This window comes from Phaethon lepturus, unplaced genomic scaffold (genome assembly GCF_000687285.1).
Source record: "Phaethon lepturus isolate BGI_N335 unplaced genomic scaffold, ASM68728v1 scaffold17840, whole genome shotgun sequence".
In the NCBI taxonomy this organism is placed as follows: domain Eukaryota; kingdom Metazoa; phylum Chordata; class Aves; order Phaethontiformes; family Phaethontidae; genus Phaethon; species Phaethon lepturus.
In genome coordinates this window covers 6,433-21,126 of record NW_010509979.1, presented here as the reverse complement: position 1 = coordinate 21,126, position 14,694 = coordinate 6,433, and the positions used below count along the sequence as shown (strand labels likewise).

General features: G+C 37.1%; 1 protein-coding gene across 1 annotated transcript in view; it reads right to left on the bottom strand.

Moving 5' to 3' along the window:
- The window catches only part of INADL (InaD-like (Drosophila)), a gene marked incomplete at its 3' end in the record, with an annotated part of 32,718 nt that overhangs the window by 17,300 nt on the left and 724 nt on the right, over positions 1-14,694 (bottom strand). Inside the window, exons 3-9 of the mRNA XM_010293244.1 lie at positions 13,224-13,415; positions 11,740-11,879; positions 9,766-9,964; positions 7,958-8,086; positions 5,967-6,179; positions 2,414-2,516; positions 551-639 (exon numbers count right to left, since the gene is read on the bottom strand). Of these exons, the coding sequence (XP_010291546.1) occupies positions 551-639; positions 2,414-2,516; positions 5,967-6,179; positions 7,958-8,086; positions 9,766-9,964; positions 11,740-11,879; positions 13,224-13,415 (1,065 nt within the window). The remainder of the gene's footprint in view (positions 1-550; positions 640-2,413; positions 2,517-5,966; positions 6,180-7,957; positions 8,087-9,765; positions 9,965-11,739; positions 11,880-13,223; positions 13,416-14,694) is intronic.

The window sequence follows — 14,694 nt, the reverse complement described above, 5'->3', positions numbered from 1 at the left end:
CCTGCTTGTACTGTGAATATAAAATTGGCTATTATTCAATTCACTGTTATTCAATGGTTTTTCTTTTTTTTTTTAACACTATATAAAGCTTGGGTTTTTAAACCTAAATTGTGACTATTAACATTTTGATTGTATTCACTCTGTGCTACACAGTCATTAAGGATCATAAACAGTGTGCCACATCTTGCAAAATCTTAACCATCCTCAAATCCCATTCAGTTCAAATAGAAGTTAATGCTGCTCATCTTGGCTTTTGGCCTGAAGTAAAGATTCTCCACTCTGAAGCATTTTAATCCAAATGCTTGCTTCTTTCATAATTAACTACTATTTACTACTTCTTTGAATGTAAACTAGCATTTTAACCACAGCAAGCGAAAGCTCATTTCTGTTACAAATCTACCTAAACAAATACGAACCACTAAATTATTTCCTCGGCAAAGAGGAGGTTTAATTAATTTTAGAATTACTTTACTATGTTGTTCTTTTAACACTGAGATGTGTAATGAAGTATTAGTTCTATAACAATATATAAGCAGACTATTTTACTTACAGCAACAATTTTGTCATGAACATGGATTTGGCCATTGTGGTCAGCAGCACTACCAGGTATTATATTTTTCACGAAAATCCCTGAAGGTTCTGTTGGCAGGGGAGGGAAGGGGAGGAAGAAAAACAAGTCACTACACTAATCTGTTTCTTTTCTTATTAAGATTTTTAATTACAGCCTTTTTCCACAAACAACTTCTGTCCACAAAGTTATGATTCTGCAAACCACTGACATTTGCACATTACCACTCACACAGCTTGACATAGAATGACTGAAGATCTCTGATGGAAAAACCAGCACCGACACAACCACCTATACATTGACCTCAATTTTTTTTCCTTAAAATGGCTCACAAAAGGCCACCTCCTCCACGGATTCCTCCTTGTGCTTACCCAGGCTTTAAACCACAATCACTTAAATCCATGCTGCATTTGATTTCAATAGGACTACCTAAGCTAAAAGTAGAGTATGTGCTTAAGTACTTTGATCATGACTTCAATCATCTTACAGCTAAAGAATTCAGTACTTTAAATCTTAATGAAAAAGGATTTTTCTCAAAAAAACAAAAAAACCCCATGAAAGTCAGAAAAGCCGTCCTTGTCATGTTTGATGTTTGATTACTAATTCTAACTTCTAACTAGAACAAGGAAATAAAAACAAAACAGTAAAAAACCCAGTCATGTGCTAAAGCAGTAACCTTTCTCTTCCATTAACTCTGGCAAAATATGAGATGTTGATCTTTAATTCTAGTGAATACTTCATCCTTTTCTGAACACTAACCGTCCTCAGACACCTGGCCATCATAATTTGTCCCTGCTCAGCAAAACCTTTCTACCAGTACTTCAAATCCACCTTTTCCCACTGCCTGACACGTGCTCCTCCCCAAGCCAGTTCCCAGCGCTCACGGCACTGGCCTGGGACTCCTGACCAGCAACACAAGAGGGTCTCCTGGGAATGAAGAAGGCTGGAGAGCAACCCCAGATGCCCCACATTCCCGGAATACTTTCTTGAGCCCCACAAGGAAGAGGAGGGGATAAAAAGCGCTACCCCTTTGTGTAAAACTAGATATTCAGTTGAGTCAATTTTAAAGATACTATCGTTTCTGGGACCAGCATGTAAGTGAAGAGTTAACAGCTCTAATCTAAAGAGGATTTAGAAAAACACCAAAACGAACAAACTGATTCCATGTCCCCATATCCTAGCACAGGTATTTTAAGTGTTCCCAGAGTTTAGACGCTGAAACAGCCATCTGCCAAAGCCAAGTACATCATCTTGTGAAGGTGGCATACGCATCACGCACAGCTAAGACTCCCTGCATCTCCTGCCTGGCAGAGGGACAGACTAGTTAATCTGACTGATCACTTCCACTCTAACACCTACAATTCATTAAACAAGCAAAAGTTGCATGTTGAGCTATTTTGTACGTACTGAAGAACCTATTCAAAAGTTAATGCAAACTGGGAACATTTGATACTCTGTTTTTTAAATTCTTCTTAAAATGCGCTATCAGAATTATGCTACACACTGCAGGAGCAAAATAAGGAACAGTGTGGACAGGAACCTGACTGTGTTAGAGTCTGGTCATGCAGGAACTGTCTGTTACAGTTTAGTGTCTTGCACAGTAACAACATAAGCATGTAAAATTCACAGTCCAGCAGTCAAGTGGGAATTATTTTTTAAGCTAACTACACCTCTTTAAAAATTTTTGTGGCTGAATTTCACTTTGCAGCAAGTTCTCCAAATATCTTTTTCATAGATTTTCTAAGTTACACTGTTTCAAAGAAGCACTATCCATTTTCCCCATAGTAAATGAAGGGTATTTGAGAAGCCCCTATTCCAGGCTTTACTAAATCCTGCAGAACTCACCTACATCACATGTGCCAGCATATCCAACAATTGTTATTCCCAGGCTTTGCCCATTCTTTTTTATAAGTTCAACATCATAGGTCTCAAAATGGCTGGTATTATGCTATAAACAAAACACAAGACAGTAAAAAAAAAAAAATCTCATAATTTCCCAGTACCATTATGATATTGCAGGTTAATTAAGATCTTCAGAAGTGAGCACTGATTTTGATTTTCCTATTTTAGGAAGGATCATATTTGCAAAAGAGATATACCCAAGATTTGCTGAAAATTAGGTGTTACCCAGAGTCATTAGTTGCTTTTAAAATTCTTTCCTAATACTTTCTCTATATACCTGTCAGAGGTATAATATTAATATTTTATGGAGAATAAAGGTTTTCCTTAGACTGCTCAGGGGCCATTTCCCTTTGGATTCCACTGTCACTTGGTAACAACAAACTTCCCAGTGAAATCCCACAGGACAACAGAAACTCTGAATGCCTTCATAATTTCTTCTGTCTTTCAAATGTTAGTACTGACAGTATCATGAAACCATTTTCCTGAGCTCTTTCTACTCAGCGGTTAAGAAGCAAAAAACCCAGTATAAATACACAGTATTATCACATCACACATTTCTGTCAGAAAAAGCAATGCTTATCTCTCCCTGTTACCACCTAGTAAGGAAGTGAAGGGCAGGAGGAAAGGGATCTCAAACCAGAACAGAAACAGGTTCGATACCCTGAAATGAAAGAAACCACGTGTACACATAGTAGGCATATCCCTAATACAGAAGCAGTTGCCTACTAAATTGCAAATATGGGAGACTAGGTAGGTGTTTGAGCTTAGTGTTTGTTTTTATGCTAGATCCCAAACCACAAAACCATTCCAAAAGTTAATCTCGCACACATCAGCTTAACAGGTTTGATATGATCCTGTTCAGATTTGAACACCACCGAACTGCAAAGAGCACTGGAAGCCTCCAGGTTGTCCAAGGCAACAGGAAGCAAAAGACTCATTAGTTCACATTCAATGAAAATTATTTTTAAGAACTAACAGAGGAAGGGAGAGTATTAATTTGTAAATGCTTTATTGCTGAACTGGTAAGACAACTTCTCATAACAAACAATACTTGAAAAGACAAGCACATAACATGACCTGTTCTCCAAACCCTCCACTTACTACAATTATCAAAAAACCCGTAAAAGCCACTAGCTAAGATTACAATGTTATCTGACCTTACACTGGAGAAGTATACGGAAAAAGGTCCCCACAAAGCCAGCTTCAGAATGTCTCTACTCTGACAACTAAAAATTAAAACTGCAAGACAGAGTTCAAACAGGACACACTGAAGACTTTGGTGATATCAAAGAGAAAAAAAATCAAGCACATAGATCTGGGACTGCAAGGGTTAAATTAAAACACATAAAGTTGTTTGTTTTCAGTAATCAGATACAGCCCAATGAGATCAAAAAGAAGATGATGAACAGAGTAAGGTCTGTTAAAGTGATGAAATCAAGAGGGATACTGTCACCGCCAACAGTAAAAAATGGACCGGGAGATTGGAAAACATTTCTCAAAAGAATGAACAAAAGAGAAGTTTAATCAAAAGTTTGCCAAATATCAGCTTTGGAAGGACCTATATTAAAAGCAGACCAAAGTTAGGGCCATACCTATTTCACTTCTCACTGAAAGAGAAATCGATGGACAGCTATCTCCTCCTTATCACACACAGTCCCCTCCACTAGCCAACTCACTAAGCTCATAAAATGCTTTCCAACTCTGTTACTCCGTAAGACGCTGATGGAGGTGAAGACAAGTTTTGATGTTCTCTCACTTATCTTTAGGAGAGGGAACCAAAACAGTTAACAAGCCTATAGCTACATCTGAAACGGAGCTACGGCCTAGAGTCCTGCTATTCTGACAATCAAAAGCCTTCATAGCCAGTGCTCTGGCACTATAGAAGTTTTCTCTAGGTAATATTACTGGTAGAATGCAAAACATTAGAAGTCAAGTCTGGAAAAATCAAAGTAGAGAGTCCTAAATACAGTCAGCACATGTAGGCTACTAACCTTGCTGTCAGCATCTTGAAGAGTACTGATAATATGGCTGGCTTTTTGTGCCCGTGCACAGACATAAGTAGTTTCAGTTTTTCTCTACTACAGGAAATGTAAAGGAAAACAATTACTAATATAAAACTGAAAAAAACTAACCATATATTAAAAATGCCTTTCTGCTGGTTTGCAAAAAAGAAAACCTCTAAACTACATAGCAGGAATAAGGAGGACACTGAAAAGACATCCAGAAGGAATAACACTTTAGAAAGGCTGCAGCATCTACAATGCTCGGGGTCAATTAGTGACAAACAGGCCTGCCTTTGAGATGGGGAGAGAGAAAAATAGTACTTTGTAGAGGAAACAAAACTAGGACTGTATTATTTTTTCCTAACAACGGGCCTTGGAAAATATGATACAGCCAGAAAAGAAATGCTTCATAATGATGGTGATTCTCTAGGAAAGCCTTTTTTCCGAGTATTAGAGAAGCTGACTTTTAAGACTCCAACCTTATGTACGTAGACTACGCCCTCCCGTCTCTCTGCCACTCACATTTCTTACTACACCAATCACTCTTGTGAGAAGAGGGGCTTGAGAAGGACCCAAAATACTTTACTGACAGCCTCAGCCACAGTAGCCTTCCAGAGAGATGCACAACACAACGCTAACGGCTGCCTTTGCAGTGACTATGCCCAGTAAGCGAGAAGGCAGGTTTGTAACAATATGACTGCTAGTCTGACCTTTAAAAATGGTGCTTCAAAAAAAACCCAAACACCCAGCGCTCTTCACTCATTCAAGAAACTAGACAAGAAAAGGCTACTCGGATTCTACACCTAAATCTAAGCAGCACAGTAGTAGCAGATGGTACACAAGCACAGCTTTGTTTATGTTTCGAGACCTACTGTACACTTAGTGTAGCATTTGTTGATTTTAATTACTCAAAACTGAAGAGAATGACTTCAAAAACAAGAGACTTTGATATGACCATGATAAAATTTGCTAAAACAAGTTTCAAAATTTTTAGATATATTTCCTATCACAGACAGTAGCGTAGACTATGAAAACATTACACTTATGTTTCATAAAAAGCTGATTGTGCTGAATAATTCTGGTGTGGCCATGGCGCTCTGGATTTCAGACTAGGGAAATTCACAGTCAAGTTTTAAATTCACTTACAAATGATTGATTAGCAAAAATGTAGAGAGCTAAGAAGGAGAACTAAAAGTACCATTTATTGATAACGTTTATGGTCTTGGTAATTAAATTACTCACTCTGAAATAAATTCTGTAAAGCTGGTCATTCCAAACCCAAGATTTTAGGTATTAATAACATACAGGAAAAAGGGAAAAATTATAGAAGGCAAGGCTGTAATAATGACCACTTAAATACACACATATGATATCTGGAAACTCAAAAGTGGAGAAGCACTTTAGGTCTCAAGAACACTCTGTTCGCCTCCTCCTTTCTGATCACAAGCCACAAACACATTTAAAGATGTCTTGAGTAAACACCAGATACTTACAGTTCCATTTTGAAAGGAAGGTAATGTACTGACTGGCCAGCTCATAGGAGTTGGTGGAATCTCCATAATTTCACACTTTGGGTCTCTTGCAACGATCATCCTAACAGAATTCCCACAGTTTCTCAGCACTTGGGCAACTTGTTCACTGGTCATTCCTTGCACATTGGTCCCTCCAATCTGTAAGATGTGATCTCCTGTCCTGAGCCTCCCATCCTTCAAACATAAATAAAATCGAAAAAAATGTTTCCCGTCTATATACAAAATACCTTTTCTGTTACAAAATTGAAACTGTGTACAGTCATCTTCATGGCCATGAGAGCCAATGCAAGAAAATACCATAAAGTTGACCACCACAGCAACATCCTAAATAATTAAAGGAAGCGTTTGCACAACCATGCACTGTTTTTTCCACAGTAGTTGACAGCTGTAAATCAAGCTTTACAAAACTGAGTAAGAAACACAAGTTGAATAGTACCATTCCTAAGAATGTGGTTACTTTTCTCATTTAGGAGAAAGCAGACAGCAACAATGTTTTATAATCTCACAAGCTGTTATATATTGCTTTTTCATAGACCACTCCTCACGGATAGGGGTATAGATTAAAAAGGACACCATTTTGATTTAGAACTTTTAGAATTTTTCCTAATACTTCTGTATTAGCCTGGCAATTCTTTTCTCATATGACTAGTTCCAACTGGACAGAGTAAAGCCACTGAAGGTAACAAGACTCTGCACAAACCATTTTTACATGATAATTATGATTCATGACCCACATCATCATTTCTATTATAAGCAAGCATTCATAGGACCAAATCCTCAGCTGGTATTGATCAGCACAGCTCCACCACCTTAGGTGTATTGATTTATACAGCAATCATAGCAGAGTTATTCCCAGAACTAACTCAAACTCATTTACAAACTCATCCAATTTTAACATGTATATGTGCTCACTATTTCACATGTTCTTAATGATGTCTCATTCAGCTGAGAATGATGTGGTGAGTTCCTAACTTGCATGCTTTATTTGTAGCCAAAACACTTTATTCCTTACAGCAAAACAGGTGTTACACAATAATTAAAAAATACTCATTTATACATGACAGGTTCAGAGGGAAGCAGTCAAGCAAAAGGCAACATTTTCCAGTAAAGCTCTCCAAATCCCCAGTTTTCGTTTCCATCCTATACTAGAGGATGTACTCAGCCTCTCTCTTTTGTATGTTACCGGATCTTGTCTGCATGGGTTCCAGACCTCAAATATTGTAAGTTGTCATGACCAAATTCACATGAAAAATCCAAATGTTTTGGTATTGCACGTGTTCTACTCTTGAAACATAGCAACACTTAGCACTGAGTCTTTAAAGATTATCAATTAAAGGTTGCAAACTGTACCTGTACAACTTTAAAAGATATCAGTAACTTCAAAAGGCTTTGCATCAATCATAAGTGTCTCCTTGAACTGGTCAGACAGCAAGGCAGGGATCAAAATCCCTTTAAAATGAAACCCACTAAAAAGAGGACATCTTCCGCCTACAAACTGAATCTTGCAATGCAGTTACTTCAGTAGGGCATATTCTCTTGCCTGACAACTCATTTGGAGAGTTTGTCCCTATAAATGTTGCCAAATATGCCAAATTCTACAGAGGATGTACAAATCCATTAAGAGTATTTGTCCTCCCCTAGACTGACCAAAAGCTGAAAATATCAAAAGTACTGCAAATATTAGAAAGTTAGACACCTTTTCAGAATTTCTGCATGTTCGACAGTGTTATAAAAGCCAATGCATGTCTGAGAAACAACTTAATTCATATCAGGTGCTGACTTTTTCCTCAATCATACCTTCAACATACTTATTTATAAAGTATATGTTGGCATTCAGACTTCGATGCTATCAGCTTCCCTTTGTTTAAGTATATTAGTTTATTTTAAGACTGTCAAAACCAGTTAATTATACTTTACAATCAAACAAGAAGTGACATAATATAACAAATTACCCGATCTGCTAATCCCCCAGGAACAATTGTTCTTACAACTACTCCACTCGACTTTCCTCCTACAATTCCAAAGCCTAATCCTGAACCATCGTTAATCAGCTCAATGTCTTCAACGTGGCCCCAGTGAATCTGCAATTAATAAAAACAGGAGATTTTAATTTCAGTCGATCTTTAGTGTTTCTCACTTTCACATGTACCAGGAATGACAAGAAATTAATCAGAGCAATTTTCTCTCTCTACCCCACATATTGGAGATCTGTTGGAGTTTGTTCAGTCAGCTTCATTTCCTTATAAATACCCAGTGGGATTTCTCATCTGTTTTTAAACATACATTTTGTTCTTCACTTTCAGGATAACAGGATACTAGGAAAAAGCTTGACTAAGAAAAAGCAATTTTAATATTTTCTTGCCAAAATGAAAACTATCCTTTTAGTTTTTCATAAATCAAGAACACTGCAAACAACAGAGAAAAACAGAGGCAAGGAGCTTGCACTGGCCTAGTTTTCACTTAGCGTTGCCCAAATTCTTATTTCTGTTATTCTACTTACACACTCTAAACACCACCACTACACGCTGAATTAATAGCACAGTACAATATTCTGCCATACTGAATCAGAAGCATGTTTCTAAGCTACACTGTACCATGACCTTATGTTCTACATGACAATCTGAACATAACAAAGCTGTTAAGCAACCCAAACCCAGCCAATGTTTCTGTCAGATTAATATCTCATAGACACCAAAATGGAGCAAAGTAGGCAGATTTAAGTCTTCTGTGAATAAAGGATTTATTAGCATACTGAAAATCTTTGCCAAAGCCAGTTAAATATCATAAAAGAAGTTTAAAGACCCCCTGTAGAGATATATATTTGTATTTTATTTTGTTAGTCTGTTCAGTGCAGATCTTTCAATGAAAAAGCAGTTAAAGTTTAATTCTTTAAAATTTTCAGTGCAATAAACAATATTGATTATCCACTAAAACCTTCATATTTCACTAGCTCTGTAACAATCATGAGGGAAATAATTACTGAGAGTAAGGAAAAGCACTGCTCTTAACCAGATTTTCATCAAAATCTACTAGCATTATAAATTAAGATTCCAATATTGCAAACGCTGGATTTAGGTGTGCAGTTCAACCAAATTCAGTGAAGCCACCTGGACCATATGGTTTGAACACAGATGGAAGTTCAGCCCTAGCTTATTACATGTCCCACTGACAATCTCTCTTGTTCAAGAAAACAAAAGGGTTCACAATCAATGAAATCTGCAGATTAAAAAACCCTGATAAATAAACAGGGATTGAGAGGTTCATTGAGAGGTTCTTTAAAAGATAGTTTTTGTTTGTTTTTAAAACAAAGACAAAGCTTTTTGTGTTGAGCAGTTTAAGTTTAAATTGCTTGGGATATTACAGGCAGTGCTTGTGCTCATGATAGGTTATATTTACACTCTTTTAAAATGTAATCAGAGCATCTTTAATTGCTGAGCACAAGTAGGCTTCAGCTGGATATACTCGCAAAATGCTTTCCCCTGCCTATGCTGAACAGACCCTGCTGCTAAGAATATGTTTATCTACTAAAGCTTCTGTTATCCCGTAAAAACCCAGGATGTATTTTCTAACAAGTTCACGCAGCTTTGCAATGGAAGCCTTATACTTATTGCACGATCCGTCTAAGTGAAATGTCATCGCATATAAAGTCTGATTAAAGAAAAAATCCCTACATGTAAAGCTTGCTAACACAAACACAACCACAAAAAAAAATATCCAGCATAGTACAAAATCTGATTTTGACAGTATTACAACAACTCACAGTCTCAGGTGGATTTATATCACTTAATAAGACAGCCGAAGTTCTGCTGTTTCCTTGAACTGGCTCCCTAGCAACAACCAGATGTAGAGATCCTGTGGATTGCTGGAGGAGGGCAATAGCGTGCTGATGGGAAATGTTCTGATCCAATGGGGTGCAATTAATGGCCAGTATGTGGTCATTTTCCTTTAGTCTTTGATCCCTTCACAAAACATTAAAAGAAATTTTAAAATGCAGCATAGTGACTTCATAACAGGCTTCTGTAATTTAAATATGAACATGCAAAATACAGTTATGCAAAGTTAAGTATTTATATATTAAAAAAATCTGCTCATTAGTCTGCCTTCACCAACATACAAGCTACATGCAATCCACACTGTACTGATACACATGCCGTATTTTGGCCCAACTTTATAACAGTACATAAGTCTGCTCAATTTTATCCTTTGCTTCAATTCAAAATGCAGTGAAATTCCCTCATGCTTTCTTGATGACGTTCAATTACAGGGCAGAAAAATTCATTTTTGTAGTTATACAATGAACTACTCTTTAATTATGTTTAGCACTACATGATATTATCTCTAAGTACCCACAACTCAGGTTATGATATTGTTTTGTACCATTATTTAATCTAGAGATAGATGAGCTGCATATATATTTTACTCAAAATTTACAGAATCAAACTTCAGACATCAAACTTTCTTCAAGCAACACACAGTTCAACTTATACCTTAAGAAAATATAAATTTCACAGTTAATTCACCCTAGTGATGAATGTAGATTTGTGACAAGAGAAAACCCATCACTCATCTCCTTAGTTAAATATTCATTCTGAGCACGAGACCAAACTGTTACACAGACAGACAGTGCCTTCAAAGCTCTGTAGGAATCCAAAAAAAGTCTCCAGGAGATCCTGTCTCAGAAGCAAAATGGGAAGCATGCTGGGGAAATTTATAAACACTCTGAAACAATATAACTGCACATCTTAACTAACGCATTTTAAACTTCCTTTTTATCATGCGATGTTTAAGATGTTTCCCAGAAATCACTTTCTTCAAGCACTAACCATATTTTAGATTCTCTCATCAAAGAAAGTGAGCAGCAGGTCATCAAATCCTAAAGTGAGATATTCACCCTCCTTTGACATCCGGATCAGTCCATCTGTCTCCACTTTGAAAGAGCCTAATATGCTTTTCTTTAAGTGTTCTCTGGTGTGTTCTCTGTGGGCCCATAGCCATTATCATTCCAACCTCTCCCCACTCTTTTTGTCATCCTGTGTTGGCACTTCCTGACATGTGTTATTTAAAAAGTGACACCAATGACTTGAAATCTAGACACATTTTCTTGAAACATAATTCCAAGCACTGCATTTGTCTCATGCCAACTCTTGTAGTTTTACAATCACATTTTATTTTTAAAGGATTGCTCTGTCTTTTGTTATTGGGCGAAAACCCACAGACAATACGGGAAGAAACTGCCTGAAGCCTTGATTCTATGATGACATCTGTGCAGGGATCTGTCGGGAGGACTGGATCTAAATTTACACAGGAAATAAACAGTAAAACCAACTATAAATAAGGCTTTGTCACAGGCACATAAATAAAGAATCAAGTGGGGGGGGAATCTTTCAGGGACACAATGCATAAAAATTAAAACGGAGGCTAATTTTTATTTTCCTTGTATTCTTTTCTGAGTTTTCTTTTGTTTTTTTAATCAGTACTCAAGATTCTCTTAAGTGAGTCATGATTTCTGGAAATTCCATTCATGAATGGCTCAGATATTTAAAAGTCATCTGAAAATCTGATCCTCAAAACATGAATCCATTTAGTTGAAAAGTCAGAATTCAAGATACCACCAACAAAATATCCCACCAGATAACCCAAACATGTTAGTCTGATAGAGATTTCAATGTGAAAGTCATGGCTTTTCCCTTCATGGAAATACTGTGATTTTCCAATACAATTATAAAGATCTCACCTGTCAGCTATGCTTCCTGGCTGGACTTCCTTGACAAAGATACCAACTTCTCCCAAGCTGTGATTTTTAAGGGCAACCACACTAAAACCAAGACCTCCAACAGAAGGCTTTTCAATCTTTATTGATTCTATTTGTCTCCCCTAATAAAACATAAAAAATTGATTTACTAATTTTTAATGCAATACAATGAGCTAGTTTAAAATTTATGGATACTGGGAGAATTATTCTCCTCTTAAGACTAAACAAAGGCAAAATACTGAATATGTTATTTCTATAAAAGCTCCTCCATTTATTATTTTTAATATAGCAGAGTATTGGATATGCAAGCACTCTGAGGTTCTGAAACCTCAGGGATTTTAAGAGCTGCTTTCACACTTCATTCACATTATGAGATGAATTCCAAACTGGATGAAAACTATGAACGAAGTGCTGTCTAGAGCAATATATTTGGGATTTCTGGAAATGTTGCATAGCTAAACTAAATTACTTGTCTTTTGGCTCCCCTTGCTTTTAATGCCGATTTTTAGGTGCATGTTCAAAAGACTGCAGCTTTTAAATAAAGAAATTAATTTCCTTCCCCTCCCTGCAACTTCACACTTAATGCTAAAAAAAGTTTACTTTTGTGACTGCCTCCTTCTCAGTTCTAATACAAGATTTCTGGGGTTGTTTACTGGAAAATATTACTTAGAGAATGCACTGCTTATCACAGCGTTTTATCCAAAATAATGTGCAGTCTTTACTGCTAAATCTTTTGCCTGATGAGTTAATGAAACACTAATGAGAAGAGTTATGCTCAAAATACTACAGCTACATTAAGGTAGTCAGTTAGCAACAGTTACTTAATATAGAAAGGCACGACTAACAAATTAATGGTTCAAAGTAACACAGAACAATACATTTGTGGTACAAATGCCAGTCCCATGTGGGTGGGTGTCTGCACCTGTACAACTTCCATAAGTATCTGGTACATGCTACATCACATGTTAATGAAATCAGCATCTGTCTGGCAAAGTTAAGACATACTACATGAAGAGTTAAATAAAATACTACATGCCAGTTCTTTTAATCATTTGCACTGTTCATATATTACATGATAAAACAAGGCTCTCTGTCAAAATAAGTTTCTGCAGAAAATGTCCATTTTCAATTAAGTGTCATCAAATACCAAAAAAGTTTTCTGGGAACTAAAATTTCTTTTCTACATTGGTGTGTTTGGTAGAAAGACAGACCAAAAAAAAGGGCAAAGAAAAAGAAAAAAAAAAAAGAAGACAGACACAAAACCACCAAACGACTTTCCATTGCTGACATTATCTTTCACAGGGAAAAGTTAACCTAAGCACTTCTACTCTCTTACTGTCTAGGAGGCACCACACTCCCAGATACGCAACAAAAGAACATGATTGAAAATGTACTCCAAAAGCATGCAAGAAAAAGTTTGATGTTAAAGGAATGTGGGTTTGGTTCAACAAACCCGAGAGCCTTACCTTTGCCATCTGTTGGATGATTGCGTTAAAGTCATTAACTCCCAGGTTTGGAGTGAAGGTAGATGGTTTGGGTTCAGGTGAACTGCAAGGTGTATACATGCTCCCAGCAGCAACTGATTTGTCAGCAAACACTAGTAGCCCTCTCTTAGTAAAATCAAAATCTACTGAATGGTCAGGAGGCATATAATTGAGCTGTTGAACAAAGATGTAGAAAAACTATTAAAACCAAAAGAGATTTCCACATATATCATCTTGTGTGAAGACTGCCAAAGCAGCAAGCATACGTATGTTCATACATGCCTATCACACTAATATACTCACCTGTATGAATTAGGCAATGTTAATATGTAAGCTATAACCAAGTTACCATATCAAGTTTAAACTGTTTTTCAGAAGGAAAAGTTCCCTGAATGTTTCAGCTGTGTTTCTACTCCACTCACTTTCTCCATTTCTTTCATTGTGCTTCCCTGCCTGTGCCCATTATCCTCTTTTCACCCTGATATTCCAGAAACAACACATGCAAAAGCAACAACATTAAAAGAGGCACTCAAGCACTGTTGCAACTGTCAGGCAAACCTAGACAATTTTGGCACAAGAATCCAAATGTTTTTAAGAGTCACTTAGTCACTCAGGAGCCAAAGGCCTGGTCTGTATTATCTCCTCCCCAGAGAGAGCCTAGGGTACAAACTAACTACCATTGAACATGTTAGCATTGCTAGAACTTCCAGTTCAATGCCTAATCCTGACAGATAATGAAGAAATGCAGAAATGTTCCCAGTGCAACACAGTAAACTGAAAAATCCCATCCTGAATGAAACTGCTCATGAGGGACAGGCTTAAAAATAATTTCAAGAAAAACAAAATTTTATAGATAGGATAATTCTGAACATTCTGAATATAAAATCCATTATGCCACAGTCATAAAGCATGATCTTAGTTATATTTGCATTTTCATACATTTTTAATAACTTGCAGACATGCATCCAAGCTTTGGAAGGCACCGGAGCAGATACAGCACCTTTGTAATCATGGGAAGAAGAGAGAATGAATGGCACAACCACTACCATGCCACCCAGGCAGGAACACATGCAATACATTTGACAATGACGGCAAAGTGGCCTCGTCCCCTTGCTTGATAACACCCTCTGTATCTGCAGCTGGGCAGGTGCAGTAACAGCAGAGACAGGGATTGTTGCTGCTTAGGGTAGGCCAAGTTAGTCCCTGATTTTAAGTTTGTATGGCAGATTCTACTAACTGCACGGTGAGACCTGTTCATGCAGATGTGTCACTGATGCCCACGTTCACCAGTTCTACGTGTCAGTTGGCATTATAAGCCAATACACAAGTTCCTTCCACTGCTGGAGATAGCTTGGGCAAGTCATTTTAAAGATAGCTTGGGCACGTCTGCATCAGAGCTTGGCAAATCTTCAGGGGTGGTTTTCTAGATTATTATTTCCCAAAACAGGTTAAC